The sequence below is a fragment of the Habropoda laboriosa genome, unplaced genomic scaffold (genome assembly GCF_001263275.1).
Source record: "Habropoda laboriosa isolate 0110345459 unplaced genomic scaffold, ASM126327v1 scaffold2, whole genome shotgun sequence".
NCBI classification, from domain to species: domain Eukaryota; kingdom Metazoa; phylum Arthropoda; class Insecta; order Hymenoptera; family Apidae; genus Habropoda; species Habropoda laboriosa.
The window spans coordinates 1,019,132-1,036,686 of record NW_017100190.1 but is presented as its reverse complement, the minus strand read 5'-3'; the positions used below and the strand labels follow the sequence as shown (position 1 = coordinate 1,036,686).

At 37.0% G+C, this 17,555-nt stretch overlaps 6 protein-coding genes across 9 annotated transcripts in view; all 6 read left to right on the top strand.

The window, feature by feature from the left end:
- Positions 1-1,477: 1,477 nt before the first annotated feature.
- LOC108580166 (heat shock protein 83) lies at positions 1,478-4,199 on the top strand. Its single transcript, XM_017943851.1, has 2 exons — positions 1,478-1,554; positions 2,026-4,199. The coding sequence occupies exon 2, from the start codon at positions 2,026-2,028 to the stop codon at positions 4,159-4,161; it is 2,136 nt and encodes a 711-aa protein (XP_017799340.1). The 5' UTR covers positions 1,478-1,554; the 3' UTR covers positions 4,162-4,199.
- A 580-nt stretch (positions 4,200-4,779) lies between these two features.
- LOC108580168 (28S ribosomal protein S36, mitochondrial) lies at positions 4,780-5,597 on the top strand. 2 transcript variants are annotated; one of them, XM_017943857.1, is made up of 4 exons: positions 4,780-4,885; positions 4,986-5,040; positions 5,130-5,290; positions 5,470-5,597. In XM_017943857.1, the coding sequence occupies exons 1-4, from the start codon at positions 4,862-4,864 to the stop codon at positions 5,485-5,487; spliced, it is 258 nt and encodes an 85-aa protein (XP_017799346.1). In that variant the 5' UTR covers positions 4,780-4,861; the 3' UTR covers positions 5,488-5,597. The 2 variants fall into 2 exon arrangements, with proteins under 2 accessions (XP_017799346.1, XP_017799345.1); XM_017943856.1 differs by having other exon boundaries at positions 5,121-5,290.
- Positions 5,598-6,119: 522 nt separating this feature from the next.
- Positions 6,120-11,613, top strand: LOC108580167 (ABC transporter F family member 4-like). 3 transcript variants are annotated; one of them, XM_017943853.1, is made up of 8 exons: positions 6,120-6,361; positions 6,590-6,943; positions 7,315-7,577; positions 7,660-7,852; positions 8,648-8,700; positions 9,205-9,362; positions 9,445-9,631; positions 10,260-11,613. In XM_017943853.1, exons 1-8 carry the CDS (start codon positions 6,214-6,216, stop codon positions 10,926-10,928), a joined length of 2,025 nt encoding a protein of 674 aa, XP_017799342.1. In that variant the 5' UTR covers positions 6,120-6,213; the 3' UTR covers positions 10,929-11,613. The 3 variants fall into 3 exon arrangements, with proteins under 3 accessions (XP_017799342.1, XP_017799341.1, XP_017799344.1); XM_017943852.1 differs by lacking the exon at positions 8,648-8,700 and adding an exon at positions 8,164-8,303; XM_017943855.1 differs by lacking the exons at positions 6,590-6,943; positions 8,648-8,700 and adding an exon at positions 8,164-8,303.
- Positions 11,614-12,239: 626 nt separating this feature from the next.
- LOC108579962 (mitochondrial inner membrane protease subunit 2) lies at positions 12,240-13,079 on the top strand. The gene is made up of 3 exons (XM_017943603.1): positions 12,240-12,287; positions 12,477-12,798; positions 12,860-13,079. The coding sequence occupies exons 2-3, from the start codon at positions 12,493-12,495 to the stop codon at positions 13,058-13,060; spliced, it is 507 nt and encodes a 168-aa protein (XP_017799092.1). The 5' UTR covers positions 12,240-12,287; positions 12,477-12,492; the 3' UTR covers positions 13,061-13,079.
- Positions 13,069-15,249, top strand: LOC108579960 (integrin-alpha FG-GAP repeat-containing protein 2-like). Its single transcript, XM_017943602.1, has 6 exons — positions 13,069-13,224; positions 13,303-13,522; positions 13,596-13,912; positions 13,999-14,705; positions 14,762-14,996; positions 15,070-15,249. The coding sequence occupies exons 1-6, from the start codon at positions 13,078-13,080 to the stop codon at positions 15,247-15,249; spliced, it is 1,806 nt and encodes a 601-aa protein (XP_017799091.1). The 5' UTR covers positions 13,069-13,077.
- A 529-nt stretch (positions 15,250-15,778) lies between these two features.
- LOC108579849 (sodium-coupled monocarboxylate transporter 2-like) overlaps positions 15,779-17,555 on the top strand; it is a 3,798-nt gene continuing 2,021 nt past the window's right edge. The window contains exons 1-4 of the mRNA XM_017943470.1: positions 15,779-15,952; positions 16,180-16,398; positions 16,490-16,835; positions 17,438-17,550. Coding sequence (XP_017798959.1) covers positions 16,181-16,398; positions 16,490-16,835; positions 17,438-17,550 — 677 coding nt within the window. The 5' untranslated portion in view covers positions 15,779-15,952; position 16,180. The remainder of the gene's footprint in view (positions 15,953-16,179; positions 16,399-16,489; positions 16,836-17,437; positions 17,551-17,555) is intronic.

Sequence of the window (17,555 nt, the reverse complement as noted above, 5' to 3'; positions counted from 1 at the left end):
CGTCTAACATGCTCCCAAGACTTCTGTATTCCTTCTGCACGAGAACCTACGGGTTAGGCATTCGTAATTACTAGTAGTGTCATTGCCACGTGACTCGATTGCCTATCGAGAGCATTACAGAACTCACAACTACCGATACATCAGTTCTCTTCTACGCGGCCGTATTTCGCGTTTCTTCCAAAATTCCCACTATCGCGTAGTCTACATCGATCGGCCCTTTCCTCCCAAATAATCTCCAATACCGACAAATGGAAATGACCAAAATTAGCAGCGATTCCGGTAGGTCAATTTTTCCGTTTAAAAGGCCGAACGAGCGATGATATCGCGATTACCAGGTGCTACGAGCTCAGCTAGGAAAAATAGGGGAATAGACGCGCGTTTCTTTCCTACAATTTACGTTCCCTCGAATCGGAACAAGTGTCGCGTAGAAAAATTGATTTATTTGTAAGAAACTTAGGGGGCGCCACGTCCCGATACATGAATATCGATCCAATACCGACTGAAATTCACGCGGTTTTTATGAATTCTTTTTCTCGCATTCAACTACCGTCCAAGCTTTTCACTCTTTTAAATGCTCACGGAAAATACAGCACAACTTATTCGAATACTGTTCTTCCTTTTTTCAATATACATCTAGTACTTTCTATCCCTAGATCGTCTAATTCGTCCATCTTGGTGATTTATTTTTCTTCGCAATCACGTGCAACGTTACCATGAATACGCATAATTTCTTATGACTCATTGCATAAGTATTTCTCTTAAAACTCTAGATCGTAGTAACGAATCACTGTTAAACGTTCGTTTGTACAGCGACCTTACTGGAACGCTTCCTGTAACTCTTGCCTCGACTGAAGCGAAAGATTGCTCGAAATGTTCCAAGGGAAACTCATCTGAAAAAGGAACTAGCTAGAAAATAAAAATCATCCTTTATTCGAACTGCATAATACGAATGTCCTAAGAAAATTGTTCACCTCTTTCGATGCGAATGAAAAATGTTCCATCAGATACCGAATGATAATTATCGCGGAAAGGAGCGGCGTCTGATGTATATTTCAATTTTGCATACTGATCGACGACACTTTAAACGGCTAAATCATGAGTAACGAACAGGAAGTGTTATCGTAACAACTGTCTATTCACGTGTCCAAAAATGTCCGATTATATTCGATTCGTTCACTTGTAACAAATACCGGAAGTACCACGCTAAGAGAAAAAGGAACTAACACGGTTTTCATCGTTCGATCGACGAGTATTACGCTTCTGTTAAGAGAAAATCGTCCGTTAATATTATTTGCCGTGTGAAAATATGAGGAACAAGTGGAAAACTGACCGATCGATCAAGTAACGCCGTGATGGATTTAAATTCCACCGGATATGGAATGTCCAGAGAGGTAAAAATCTTCTAGAACGTTCTAGAACATTCTAGAATTTTGGTGGATATATAAGAGGAAACCTAGTCGACGCGCCACTTCATTCAATAAACTGCCAGGTGCCCAACTCCGCGTTCGTGCATTTCTGAAGAGTATTTTAACATCGATTTAATTGAACATTAAGGTACAATTCGTTTAAATTACTTGCTAAAAGTGTGTACACGTTAACCGTGTATTTTATAGATTTATTAAAAATCGTCCACGCACAAAGTATAACAGTTAAAACGTTTATTCTTTCACCGCTTGGGACTAAACGTGGCTGTAGCTTTTGGAACTATCGTCGTCGGTTTTTTGCGCTTGCCTCCACGCATTTTCCGAATTACTCTGTTTTAGTGCATGCATTTTGATCCAACAAATAAATATTCGATTCGCGCGAACGTGTTTTTTTTCTCGGAAATACTTCTATCGCAGTTAGATTGTGCGTGATTGAAATTTAATAGCATCGTTGTACGCTGCACGTGACACATGTGATTGTTATAAAAAATAGATTAAACAATTAAAAAGCGTGAGAGGTTTTTTTTTTTTTCGTCGAGAAATTTTTCGAAAGTAAGAGTAAGTTGCGTAGATTTGTTACTTTTTTCAATATTTATTGTAGATGACCACACAAATGGAGACCGAGGCAGGAGATGTGGAGACTTTTGCGTTTCAGGCTGAAATTGCTCAGCTTATGTCTTTGATCATCAACACCTTCTACTCTAATAAGGAAATCTTTCTCAGAGAATTAGTTTCAAATGCCAGTGATGCTCTTGACAAAATACGTTACGAGTCTTTGACCGATCCATCCAAACTTGACAATGGTAAAGAGTTATACATTAAGATTATTCCAAACAAAAATGACGGTACTTTAACCATTATTGATACCGGTATCGGTATGACCAAGCCTGACATGATAAACAATCTTGGTACGATTGCCAAGTCTGGTACCAAGGCGTTCATGGAAGCTCTTCAGGCTGGTGCAGACATTTCTATGATCGGTCAATTTGGTGTAGGATTTTATTCTGCGTATCTAGTAGCTGATAGGGTCACCGTAGTTTCAAAGCACAACGACGACGAACAGTATCTCTGGGAATCCAATGCTGGAGGATCGTTTACCATGAAGCTTGATAATGGAGAGCGTTTAGGACGTGGTACAAAGATTGTTCTTCATATAAAGGAAGATCAGTCTGAATATTTAGAGGAAAGCAAAATTAAAGAAATCGTTAAGAAACATTCCCAATTCATTAGTTATCCAATTAAGTTAGTAGTACAAAAGGAACGTGAAAAGGAGTTGAGTGAGGATGAAGCAGAGGAAGAGAAGGATAACGATGGAAAACCAAAAGTTGAGGACATAGACGAGTCTGAGGAAGGAGAGGAGAAGAAGAAGAAGAAGAAGACTATTAAAGAAAAGTACACGGAAGACGAAGAATTGAACAAAACGAAACCAATTTGGACTAGGAATCCCGATGAAATTACCCAAGAGGAGTACGGCGAATTCTACAAATCATTGACAAATGATTGGGAAGATCATTTGGCTGTTAAACACTTCTCTGTAGAAGGTCAATTAGAATTCAGAGCTCTGCTCTTTGTTCCGAGACGTATGCCCTTCGATTTGTTCGAAAATAAGAAGAGAAGGAACAACATTAAACTGTACGTAAGAAGGGTGTTTATCATGGATAACTGCGAGGAGTTAATTCCCGAATATTTAACTTTCATGAAGGGAGTAGTCGACAGCGAGGATCTTCCTTTGAACATCTCTCGTGAGATGCTTCAGCAGAACAAAATTTTAAAGGTCATTCGCAAAAATCTTGTTAAGAAATGCTTGAAACTGTTTGAGGAATTATCAGAGGATAAGGAGAATTACAAGAAATTCTACGAACAATTCAGTAGAAATATTAAATTAGGTATTCACGAGGATAGCGCAAATCGTAATAAGCTGTTAGATCTTCTCAGATATCACACCTCTGCTTCTGGAGATGAAACTTGCTCTCTCAAGGACTATGTAGGTAGAATGAAGGAGAACCAAAAGCACATTTACTTTATTACCGGAGAGAGCAAAGAACAAGTTGCAAACAGTTCCTTTGTCGAACGTGTGAAGAAATGTGGCTTTGAAGTTATATACATGACAGAGCCTATCGATGAATATGTAGCACAACAAATGAAGGAATACGATGGAAAACAATTGGTATCAGTAACCAAAGAGGGATTGGAGCTTCCTGAAGACGACGAAGAGAAGAAAAAGAGAGAAGAGGATAAAAACAAATTTGAGAACTTGTGTAAAGTAATGAAAAACATTCTTGACAGCAAAGTAGAAAAGGTTTTAGTATCAAACAGGTTAGTTGAATCTCCTTGCTGTATAGTCAGTTCACAGTACGGCTGGACTGCTAATATGGAGAGAATCATGAAAGCTCAAGCTCTTAAAGATACATCTACCTTGGGATATATGGCAGCAAAGAAACACCTTGAAATAAATCCAGATCATTCTATCGTTGAAACTCTTCGTCAGAAAGCAGAGGCTGATAAGACTGACAAGGCGGTTAAAGATTTAGTGATGTTGCTGTTTGAAACAGCACTTCTGTCTTCAGGTTTTACACTGGATGAACCACAAGTTCATGCTGCAAGAATTTACAGAATGATTGAGTTGGGTCTTGGTATTGATGAAGAAACTACACCGGAAGAGCAGAATACAGAGGAAGTTACTCCTGTTGAGGAGGATGCTGCGGAGCAAGCTTCAATGATGGAGGAAGTAGATTAAGCTTAAGATCTGAACATGACATCGATAATCAATGTCCTTGTAGTCATTGAAAGACTGCCAAAGTAATCGCGTTTTATGTGATATTACTACCTATTCTCATTTTCACCTTCTGTATTATACAATCTTAATTTATCAAAAAAATTTGTTTTAAATGCCAAATACCTTGGAGTTCAATTAAATTTACAATAAAATAAGATTTATTATTATATGTGTATATTTATTATCATCATCGTCATAATCATATATCCTTAATGTACCAAATAAAATCATTGAAGAACATGGATAAAAAGAAAGTAGTTTAGAAAAAAAAACAAAAGAATGTCGTGGTTACGCTAGTTTCTAGAAATAAAATCTTCTGTTTCGCAATAAGATTCGAGTTAACTTGAACTTTTCGTTAAATTTAACAAACAAACTGTAGAATTTTAGTATGTATGTACCTCTGAGTCACACGAAATATACTTTAGCGAAATAAAATAGAAAAACCACTACATATCGACATTTGCGGTTTCCTTGTTAACGCTCCTCGCACGAGTCTCGCGAAACTTTGCTTTCGCAAAGGTGTTTCACGATTATTTTATACTCGCCAAAGTATGTCAAAACACGCCATCTACATGAAGCTTTAAAGTGAACGAAAGAAGCTTCTGTTGCAGGCAAAATTCAGTGTTCACGTCAGGCAGCTGATACATATTAAAGAACAATTATGATGGCAAGTCAAGGTTGGAAGGTGAGTGGGATGGGTATCGTTGTATAAAGAATATGCCGCTATATTAATCTACGCATCTAACGAAAACAATTTTAATTTACACGAATGACATTAATCGTAGGTGGTTAAAGCACACGTGCCCATGATTAAATTTCGCAAGGGTGGAACTAACAGAGGTGACGTTCAATCAATGTTACTGAAATGCAACTGAATGCATCGGTTGAAAAAGCCGACTGAAATCCTTGTTATTGGTTAGCTACTGCAGGTACGGCCACACCATCTGCGCAACCAGGGCCGACGATGTCACAACAACGTACTGGTGCAACGGGGCCTAACGTAGTCATTTTACCAACGATAGACGATATTCATCTTCCTCAACGATTCCAGAGACGACGCATCGACGAGAAAGAAATTGCTTATATCAACGCAAGTATACTTTTAACATTGACTCGACCTAGTGAAACTTTTCATTCATATATATATTCCACTTGACATAAGTCATTCAAATGAATTTAACATCTCTAAGCTTACATAATATCCTTCAAGGTTCGTCTACCATGAGTGAAAAAAAAGCCTTATTGTTAAATCAATTCTTTTTGTTATAGAGAGGTGGTCCAGAATAAATTGCACATGTAATTTATAGGATATCATCAACCCTAGAACATTCTAACAAGTCATTTTATTATTACATTCTTCTGTATAATATATTCTGTAAATAAATACAAAGAAAACAGCAAGCTATCAGTTGCACATACATATTTCTACCATGTACCTATCGGACAAGGTCTCTCTTTGCCTATGTGACATTGCCAGAACCTGCTATTTCTGGCTTGCTTTTTGGCTTATTCTTGTAACAAGGGAAATGTTCATCTTAGTTGTAAGAATAGAGATATTTAGTCAAATTCTTTTATTTCTCTGTAATATTCCTGTACCGTTATGCTAAAATGATTATTGAAAATTAGTCAGCTTCTAAATATAAGACATTGCAAATTTTTAAATAGAGTTACGTCCGCATTCATGGATTTCTATTTTATCATGTTAAATTAAAGCTATTTTATCACGTTAAATTGTATTTTCGACTGAGAATGTTTCGATATTAAAAATTTCATTGTTCGTATCACGATCGTTGAGACTACACCGTAAATTCTGTAGAATGTAAAATAAGGGGAAATGTATATTTTGGGCGTGAAGATCGCTAGTCACAGCCCTGTCCCATGACAGAAATAGCAGACGACAGTACGCTGTGTCTTCCATCTGCTCGCGATCCCTGGACGTGGTAGTGGAAGATCTACAGTTATTTTACCTTTTATCGAAGTTACGAAAGTTATACGAACGAAGAATTTACGAAAATGGCTGAAATAAGGGATTTCGGTCCGAGAAAGACGATTTTTATCCTGGCCATTGTTGCCGGGTGTTTTGCGGTATTATGGCCGAAAATTTTCTACCCTATGCTCACAGCATCTGTCACTACTACACATCAACCATCCGATAATTCTGGTAAGATATCATCGAAATATATTTTTCAGAGATAAATAAGAGTGCGTGACATATCAAGATTTTAACTTGATTATATTTCTTTATGTTATCGAATTCGGACTGTTCAATGACTTGACAATATACACCTACTAGCACCTATTCTCTCTTCTTTCTTTTTTCTGTTTACAATCGATCGTTTAATGTATTATTTTTTCTGATCATTCTATTATGTTCATAAACATTTATTAGCATGCTGCGGCGTATTCTTTGAAAGCGATGTCACCGCCGCTGATATTATGTACGAAATGTGTCAGAATATATTGAAACACCATCGAATTGATCCAAGAGTAAGAGATGCTTTGAGAACAGTAAAATTGACACCGCAAAGTGCAAGTTTGTGTAGAGAAGAAATTATAGCCAGATGTGGTATAGATTTGTCTACATTTCTTGCCGAAAGAGAAAGCTTAGGAAAATCTTATAAACAAGTTTTAGAAGAGGTCAGATCGTTCAATAGTTCCCTTTGCCTTAAAATACATTTTGGCATACCTCTTTCTCAACTAGGAACTCCACATCTGATCAGATACCATATTTTAATGCCACACAGTAAGAATTATAAAAGGTTCTGCTTCAAGTTTTTAATACAAGCTATTAACAAGACAGCATGCACAGCTTTCTTCTATTATTAATATACTCATACAGTTTCAATTAAAGTACCAAATTAATCGTTCTACCTTTAATTTTAAATATCAGTTTGATATTATTAAACTAACCAATTAAATGTGGGAAGCAGATTTAAGTTATCTCTTCTATCTGGCAAGTTGCCAAAAGAGCTATTAAATTAAATAATTATGGACTAATATTATATCTGTGATTTTGAAACAGTTAATGAAATGAAAATAATAAAGCTTTGAATTCTGCTTGTTTCACATTTATGTCCTATATAGTATTTTAAACAATTATATTTGCATTTTTAGGCACCATAAAGCAAGAAAGGCGTACACCTCCACATGCAGGTGGTCTGCATCCTGCATTGATAGAACGTGGTAGAGCTATACCGTCGTCTCATATTGTACCAAAGGTTACAGATAGACCTGATCATGTTGTGCCAAAAATGAGACCACCCTTGGGAGGTGCAGGACATGTTGTTCCTGCACCAAAAGGGAATGGTACCATGGGAATCATTATGCCATTATATACCTTAGGCATTGTACTGTTTTTTTTGTATACAATTGTCAAGGTGAAATACTCTACAAGATTTTTATACTCTTGTGTTAAAATTAACTTGAACCTATTTTTAACAGTTCATATTATTCTTTTAGGTACTGAAGAAAAATTCAGATAGTGAAATCATTGCAGAGTATCCAGGAGCTGCAGCAGAGAAAGAATTTAGAAAGATGGTATTCAGCCCTGAAGCTTTTACTACTGCTATGACTGGTGGTTCAGTGCCTCGTCAGAAAGAGAGATCTCCATCACCACAAAAACCTGCTCCCACCATACAGGAATTAAAGGATCGTAAGTTCTTTCAATGTTCAAAAGTAATTGACAACACTTGATTTACATTATCATTAATGCAGTGTTTTCCTTGAAAGCTAGTTCCTTTAAAGAAATACTGAAAAATAAGGTACATGTTTTTTTGAGTATCTAATCAGATTTTTAAATGGTGTTGCATGATGCAAGGTTTGCACAATTAGAACACACACGTATCAATATCATAAATTTAACAAAAAAAGAAAAAGAAATTTAGACTAAAATTAAAAATATTGTAAGTACTCGCGTACATTCTCTGAACACGTTTGATAATGTTATACATGCTGGAACACAAGAAGCGGCAGGAGACATAGAGATAGATCAACTGAGACGACGTTTGGTCGAGACGGAAGCAGCCATGGAAAGAATTGTTGTTCAGATGGGCAACATATCACGTTCAGTTATGCATAGTCCAAGCTCACAGCAAGAACTCAAGGTTTACTAAACTAATTATGAAGCAATTTACATTTTCAGTTCCTTAGTCCCTAGAAATGTGCACGTTGTTGTGTTCTGATTGCGTTTCAAGTTTTAACTCTCCTATTGTATATTACGTACATATCATATTGTCATTGCGAGATCTACCGACGTTCCGCTTTTTCTTATATACCAATGCTTCTGTCTTATATACCATTTCTAAATTATCGATCATTTCTTATACATTCATCTTTATAAAACGTGCATACTCATATTTTAGCTGAGTGAAGTACTCGTTAAAAGTATTTAAGTCGTTAAGTTTATTAAACGATAGCAATTACAGTTCTTATTTTTACATTTAAATAGTAGATGGGCCTCCAAAGTCCAAAGGCCTGGCAGGGGTTGATCGCTCACCTAAGGTATATTCTTTGCCTCAAACATTTCCTAACAAGAGTAACCAACGTTTGTGACGAATTATTTGCGTTCAATTTTTATTTATTTTTTTGAATAATATTCAGAACTGAACTTTGAATAACAACATCTCAGAGTATTATAATGTGTTACAAACTAAACCATACGGAAAACGTTCTGCGATGTGTACCTCTCAAATATCTTTCTTCAAAAATTCTTCAATTTCAATGCATGCCGATGAGAAATTATTATTAATCATCGAAAGTTTGATATAAACTTCTCTTAATTTCGTCGATTTTTCTTTAACAGGGTGTGTGTGTGTGTTTTTACAGGAATGCTATATCACACTTTTAAAAGAAACTACAAACATTTACTTTTTATTGATTTACGAGTATTAACCATCATAGTATAGTACTCGTTACGCATAACATATTTGACGTTGATGAACATGTACTTATCGTTCCGAAACTTCGACATACAAGAGTGTTCATTCGGGTAATTTCATTTTACAGGACGATACCGCTGCCGATGGTGAACATAGTAAAGCAGATGAAGAGGTAGCAAACATAGAACAATCGCCAACTGTTAAAGTAATGGGTATGGAAATGACAGCTAGTTGTGAGGGTAAGGGTAGTAGACCTACTACTCCTATAATACCAATTACACCTAGGTAATTTTCATATCATTTTGAAGAAAACATCATCTCTGTTAAGCCACGGGTATTTTCGATAATCCAGAGTAAATTGTTTCAGTCATGTTGAGAGGGAAAAAACACCGCCAAAACCGATATATTTAGAAGGTGCACTCCCTCCGCAATGCGAATTGCTTGTAACAGATTCTGAGACACAAGCTCAGAAAGTCGAAGAGGATGTAGAAGCACCAGTTGTACTTTCAGGCAAAATGACTCTCTCTCTCATCAGTCTCGACCAAAATGCAGCTGTAAGAAAATATTAGAATTACCAACAGAATCAAATGAATCTGCGGAGCCTTGTTTTATTTGGTGATTCTTTCATTCATTTAATTGTTTGCTTCTGTACAGATTACTTAACATGAAAATGGCAAATCACAGGAACTACATGGTGGATGTAAAAACAGTTTTTTTTTTCTTTACTGAATAATTACTTGTACAATACTAATACGCGATTCACTTTATGCAACTGCGATCACTTACCGTCGTGTGATTTGTTCTAAATGTTAATACCTAATTTATATTACGCATAGTTGGATTTATTATTAATGTATTAATTTCGACTTAAAATGCATACATTGCGACACATTTTATATTCTGTTCTTTGTTACAAAACATTCGTGTATACATCATTTAACACGTTACTAATTCGATCATCACTGTTGGTTTATGATTTCGTTAAACAAGCAGCGAACAATAATAGCACTCAACTAATTAAGTCTAGATAATCGTTGGTACATTTAGTTACTCCTTTCGAGATCTACAATTATTACACACAGTCAATTCAATACAATCTTTGCTCTTTCTCATTGTTATCTGTAAAAAAGTTCACGTACAATTGTAAAAATAAAAGTACTAAATATTCTTCCATCGTATTAGGAATCTGAAGAGGAAGAAGATCGGGAAATACGATATACGGAAGACGCAACACAGATCTTAAACACAGAAGACGAAGAAGAAACGTTGAACATTGAGACAATTGCAGGTAGAAAATACGAGGTACATGGCGAAACAGAGAGTAAACACAAAATTGAAGATGAACAAAACGAAATAAGCGAAGAGACGGGGCAAGAAGCAAAAGAATTAAGAGTAGGTCTGGAAGAAGAAAGAACGGAAAGTGATGCAGAAGATGATCAACGAGACGAAGCAAAGAAGATCAAAGTAAATTACGACGAAGAGAGGGAAGAGGATGAAGAAAAACAGGAAGAAATAGAAGAGACTGAAGAAGAGGAGGAAGAAGTGGAAGAAATCGAAGAAGAAGAAGTAGATGAGGAAGAAGAGATAGAGCTGACTGAAGAAGAGGAAGAAGAAGTCGAAGAAGAAACAGAAGCGGACGATGAAAGTGAAGAAGAGAATCAGTCTGACGTCGAAGACGAAGAAGAAGGTGAAGAGGATGAAGTTGAAGAAGATAGTGAAGAACTTGAGCAGCATGATGAGAGAAGTGAGGAAGAAAATGAAGATAAAAGCGAGGTAGATGAAGAGGTGGAGCCGGAGGAGGAGATCGAAGAAAGCGAAGAGGAAGAAGATGACAATAGAAGAAACATATAAATAATGTACAAAATTTTCTGTTAATGATATCAATGAGAAATGATCAAATAAATTACTGAAATGAAATAGAAGCAAATGGCGGTGAGAAGATAACGGCGGTAGTAACAGCAACGAAACGACCGTAAGAATGCAATAAGAAAAGTGGAACGAAAGAGACCGAAGGTGAAGATAATGGGTTGCCTTATAACGAAAAGACAGTTGAGAATTTAAAAAAAAAAAAAAGAAGAGTTTTAACGACGAACTAATGTTTGACTAAATCAGTGTTTACCAATCTTCAAAATTGCTAGATCACAAGAAGAAAGAAGGAAGAAAATAATCACGAATGGTACAGATCTTGGTTAAGCACTGCCAAAGAGCTAATAAGTTCACAAGACTCGAATTTATCGAATGATTACATTATTGTCTATTGTATCGTAGAATCAGAAATTTCACAATCAGAGGGGCCAAATAAGAGGCAGTGCGTCGTGCATATGTCCGATAAAGATTATTGTGCAATGAAAATTCGATAGGCACTAAATTGAAAGAAATGATTATTATTCCGATGTTGATTACGCATTGGGTACGGTGATTGGCAAGCACTGATCTAATATGCTTGTGCACATACCAATCGTTTGAGTTTAATGCTATTTAGTATTTTTTATTATGTCAGCCATTTGTAAAGTTTTTCTTCATTTTTTTATTTATGTCACCACAATTTTATATGCCATTCTGTATGCAGTATTTGTGTTACATTTAGATGGAAATTTTTTTAATAATGTAGTTTGTAAAACCATTTAGTATGTAGCATTGTCATTTTCATACCCATGTTTAATTGTGCAATTCCATATTTAATGCAACTACAAGAAATGCTCTTCATCATTTTATGTATCATTGCGTGATGTTTCTTATGTAAAAACGAAAGAAATTAAAACACAAGTTGAAATTTAACTTAACGTGGTGTGCATGTTGGAAGTATCGATTTAATTGCACGATCTCCCATGATAATCTTAACAACGTGGTACTCTAATTTTCGTATAATTCTTTTCTTTTTTTTACTAATAAAACTATACGTTTAATCCACGAAGGACAGTTAACAATAATAAATGATTCGAAATGAAAAGAATTTTTATTACATAACTGTATGACGATACTGCACGTTGTATCGAGATGTCAGTTTTCACAGCCTCCAAATACTGCATTTAAATTATCGTTGTAACCTCCGTGAAATTTCAGGTTTATATAGTGTATTAAATAATATCGTCGATTTAATTCTGTGCAAATCGTAAGACTTTTATTTCCGGCTAAACTCTATGGTGTAATAAAAAATTTCAAACCAAAACAAACCTCTCTTTAAATTTTCGGTGCTAACCTAAAACAAAGGTGATTAGATTTTTTTAAGTAGAAAATTGCCGTATGATTTTTTAAATATCTTTTGTAATAACGAAAGAAAGTGTGTTTTAGGCATAAATTTATTCATTATTTATTACCGTAGAATAATGAATAAACGTAGGAAAATATTACGCGTATATTAGCGAGTGTTTATCTTAAAAATATATTTATTATTTTTAGTGTATAAATGTAATAGATGAGAGTGCGACATTTTTTCACGGGTATCCTTATAGGCATCCCAATTGGGATCACCTTTTTGGACAAAGTTGGTTACATAGCTAAAGTAGAAGGAATCTCTATGCAACCAACTTTAAATCCAGATGGGAGGCATCCTGATTATGTTTTTTTGAATCGTCGAGCAGTTCGTACGGAAGCTATTCAACGAGGCGACATAGTAACTGTCAAATCTCCAAAATCTCCAGATCAGATTTTGATTAAACGTGTTATAGGACTTTCTGGAGACATTGTGCACACACATGGATATAAAATAGACATTCTTAGGGTAGGTGAATTGTTTGTTGAACGACGAATGATAAAAATATTCATCCAAAATTATTCTTTAGGTACCAGAAGGACACTGTTGGGTAGAAGGAGATCACATTGGTCATTCTATGGATTCTAATAGCTTTGGGCCAATTTCTGTTGGATTAATAACTGCAAAAGCTACTTCCATAGTGTGGCCACCCAAGCGTTGGCAACATCTTTATCCTTCCATGTCGAATCATAATTTTCCATTGAACTCGTCAAAGGTACCAGCTGGATAAAACTTAATTTAGAAAAAATGAGGGCTGTCAGTTTTGTTAAAAGACTTCAGTGGGATCTACCTGGGACCGTGTGTAGGCATGGATTAACAATAGGAGATGTTGACAACGACGGTGATAATGAATTAGTTGTCGGTACTGCAGAGGGAGAGCTTTATATTTTTAAAGTAAGTTGTTTATTCCCTGATCGTTTGATACTACGATACATACACGGTAATATTTATTCGAAAACATTATACCCAAAGGGATCAGAATTATGGCAGAAAATACCTGGCTTAGGTCTTGTGACCAGTGTAGCAATAGGAGATATTTTTAATTACGGACGGAATGCGTTAGTAGTAATATGCGGAGATGGTTGGGCACATATTTTTTACAGCCCACGATCTGTCAATCCTAGTATCATAAATGTAACCACTACTCAACAATCATCTAAGGAAACAGTTGATCAAGATAACATTAAGTCTGGTGAGTTGATAAATTGTACCGTACCAGAGTTCAAAGAAATTACGAAGCATACATTAACGAATGCCAATCATAGGCTATGCAAGTGTGGATGTTGCAACAGGTGTGAATATGATAAGTTCTCAAAGTTTAGATCAAATAGATGGCAATAACGAATTCAACGAATTGTCTGGTAAAATGGAGTGTGTTCATGTACAAAGAATTCCAACCAACACAAAGGTGGTGTTAGTAGCAGACGTGGATAAAGATGGTGCAAATGAGATGATACTTGGCTTGACCGATCGCGTAGTTAGATCTTACAGATGGTCGAGCAATCTAGAACTAGGTAGAGGAAAGCTAGTTGGATTGAATAAATGGGAATGCGCGAATCAAATAGGAACGGTCACGCTACAGGTGTGGTAAACATTTCAACGAATCAAAGTTAAATTGCACAATAAACTGTAGCGATTAATTTAACAAAAATTTTCATTCGTTATCAGCACATGGCCGATGGAACTCCAACGTTATTAGTTGCTCAACCAGGAGGTACATTTATGCGAATTAAGTGCAATCCCGAAGACTGCCATTTAGAAGACGATACTCATCAAACAAGTAACGAAACAGCTGCTAGCTGCGTAGATTATCAAACGTTGGGAATATCGAGAATGCGTAATCAGAATATCTCGACGGAAATCATGGGAAATCTGGAATCTACAGTGGAAAACAAGGTGCCGAATTACGAGTTTAAAGAGCCGTTCAAACAGAACGTCTCGAGCGAGATTCAGCATGGTAAAAACTACAAAACTTCCTCGTTCGAATTGAAAAGAAACAATAATTCGCAGTCGGAAGTAAGGAAGAGTAGCTTCGATTCGGTGGAAGGGCGTAGAAAAAGTACAGCGATAGAAAGCTCGAAAATAGATAAAATTTGTGAAAACAGCGATCCTTCCAGTCGAGATCAAGTCGACGGTAACATTATGGGAGGCAACGTGATCCTCGGCGATTACGACATAAAGTCAGAAAAGGAATCTCTGTTACCTACGTACAAAGATTTTTCATCTCAGGACAACAGCAACGTAGAGTGTGTGAAAGAAAAAGCAAAAACCGAGGCAGACTCGAACGTGCAGAAATATTCGTTACAAGGGAAACCCTACGCTCTTGCTACTTTAGACGGGACGATAATGTTGGTCAAGGATGAAGTAATCTTATGGTAAGATTTCACACTCTCGCCTTCTTTTAACAATGAGAATGCACATTTATCAACAGGTCGATGCAGGTGGATCATCAGATATTCGCGTTATGCCGACTAGACGTAACAGGCGACGGTTCCGACGAGATAGTGGCTTGTGCATGGGACGGGCAAACCTACATTTTAGATCAACAACGTAACAGCGTACGTTTCCAGTTCGAGGAACCAGTTCGAGCATTTTGCACCGGTAACTACAACGTTACACCGGGAATTTCGACACCGTGTCTCGTGTACAATAGCTTCAACAATAAGGTAAATTTCTTTCTTATTTATGAGACATATGTAGATAAATCGGGAACAAAATTACAAGTGCAAATATTTACAGATTTTTCTTTATTACGACGTTACACTTCCAAGCATGGTTACTAAACCGTTAAATCCAATGGAGGAACTCGGTTCCGAGGAGAGAAATATTTTAGACGAACTGCTGGAGAACTGTACCGATACCGAGCGGCAGCAAAGAATGCAACAGTTCACCGAATGGTTGTTGTATAGAATATCCTAAGATTTAACACGCTGTAGGTTATATGTAAAAGAATAAAAAAAGAAAAAAAAAATATATATATATATGCAGACTGTTACAAATAATTTCTCGTAGTTCTTCTTTTCTCTACTACCGAACCCGTTGTACATCGTTACACGTTTTTCCTTGATACGAACAATGTTTGATCACCGTCCAACGAATTTATTGCTCGTCTTTCCGTATCTTCTTTTCTCACGGTGTATCTTTTCGTATCGACAGGATAGAGCCGTTTGTTACAACGTCCGTCGTGAATCACTCTCCCTCTTATCACGAAGGATATACGACCGACGAAAATTCTTAAGAAATTTTTTAGCAAACAAGGTCGCTACGATATCGGTTACCGAATAACTCAAGGTCTGAATCCAAGAGGCTGGTTTAAGGATAGCACCCAACTATTTGCAGAACATTGCGAAAGACGGAACTTTATCTACCTATCGTAAATTAGACTGATGTTCGGGCAAAATCAGTGAAACATATAGCTTCGGGTTGAACGTCATCATTGTCAGTAGGAATGTAGATCTCACCGGGTACTTTTCCGAACTTTCACGAGATTGCCGTACACGTACATTTAGATACCGATCGATATTGGTTCCTCGAACGACATTGTCGATTAACGTTTTACGAATCTGTAATCCGTGATTTCGATAACGAGCGAACAGACCCAAAGTAGAAAGAAAATATAGACGTGAGTGTCAGAGAAATATTCTATCCGATCGATCATGCTCTTTATCGCGATAAGTTCTATTACTATCACATTGTAAATAAAAAAGGAAAGAAATGGGAAGTGAATTTGGAGCAACAGTTTGTTTGTTGCCATATTTGCTACCTTTTGCTACCAGTCGTCGAGTTCAAGTGGATCAAGAGTAACGTGTCTTTCGGTGTGACTTAACATTTCCCCTTAATTGATTCTAGAATGGCGGAAAATGAAACGAGATCTTTGCTCGGACACGAATTGAAACAGCTCACCTTCGGATGGACCGACTATACGCTGTTCACCGGTCTTTTGGGGATCAGTGTCCTCATAGGGATTTATTTCGGCTGTTTCGGCAAGAAACAGGATAATACTACCGAGTACTTGCTCGGAGGGAAAACGATGTCCTGTTTTCCAGTTAGCATGAGTTTAATTGCCAGGTAAGGTATCCCTCTTAAACAAAGAGAAAAGAAGAGAAAAGAATTAATCGATAACGAAACTATAAATATGTCGTGTTGAAACATTTTTCAGTCATATATCGGCAGTTTCTTTGCTCGCCGTACCTGTCGAAGTGTATCAATACGGTACACAGTATGCCGCCTGCATTTTTACATCTTTCATATCGTGCGGCCTCATCTCCCTTATCTACATGCCAGTGTTTTATCAACTACAATTGACCAGCACTTTTGAATACCTGGAGATGAGATTTACGAGGCCGGTCCGGCTGTTCGCCTCCTTTCTCTACTCGCTTTCTTTGATCATTTACGTTCCTTTGATCATATACGTGCCGGCGTTGGCGTTTTCACAGGCGACAGCGATCAATCTCCACCTGATCACTCCGATAATATGCATCGTGTGCATATTTTACACGACCATAGTAAGTCCATTTCGTTTATCACTCTCTTACAGTTACAGTCCGGTTATAGTCTCGATTAACGTGAGCTTCAACGGCCTTCGAATTAATGTGATCCTTCGGAAAGGGACTTGTTTGCGAAAGAAAGTTTGCGCGCCTTTGCGGGCACTAAACTGCTAGTAGGGTACCGGGCTAACCGAATGATATAAATTAATACTATCGTTAAGGAAGTGTAGATATGATGTTTATAAACACCATTTACAACGTGTCACGTTATCGCATATGAGGAACGAGTTGAGAAAACACAGAGGGGGACTATGAATGAAATGTAACCATGATTTAAAACGGAATTACAGAAGCCGTCTTCTTGGCGCGTATCTGGCTTTCGTCAAATGTTTACAATGCTTACAACATCAGCAGATATCAGACGGTAATTACAGTGTTTCCGCGTGGAATACTTGCACGTTAGATACACGGTCGCGTGTGTAAAAGAGGCAAAAATACGAAAATAAAAGAAATGAAAGAAAAAGAAAAGCATCTCGACTGACTCTCGTTTCACGCAAGCATCCCGGAGAAGGTATTGATAGGCTCGTTCCGAAGATAAATCTCTCTTTCAAAACATTTAGGGAGGTTTGAAAGCTGTTGTATGGGCGGACACTGTTCAAATGACCGTAACGCTGGGAAGTCTCGCCGCTGTGTTCATCTTGGGCACCATAGCCGTGGGCGGTGTGTCTGAGACCTGGA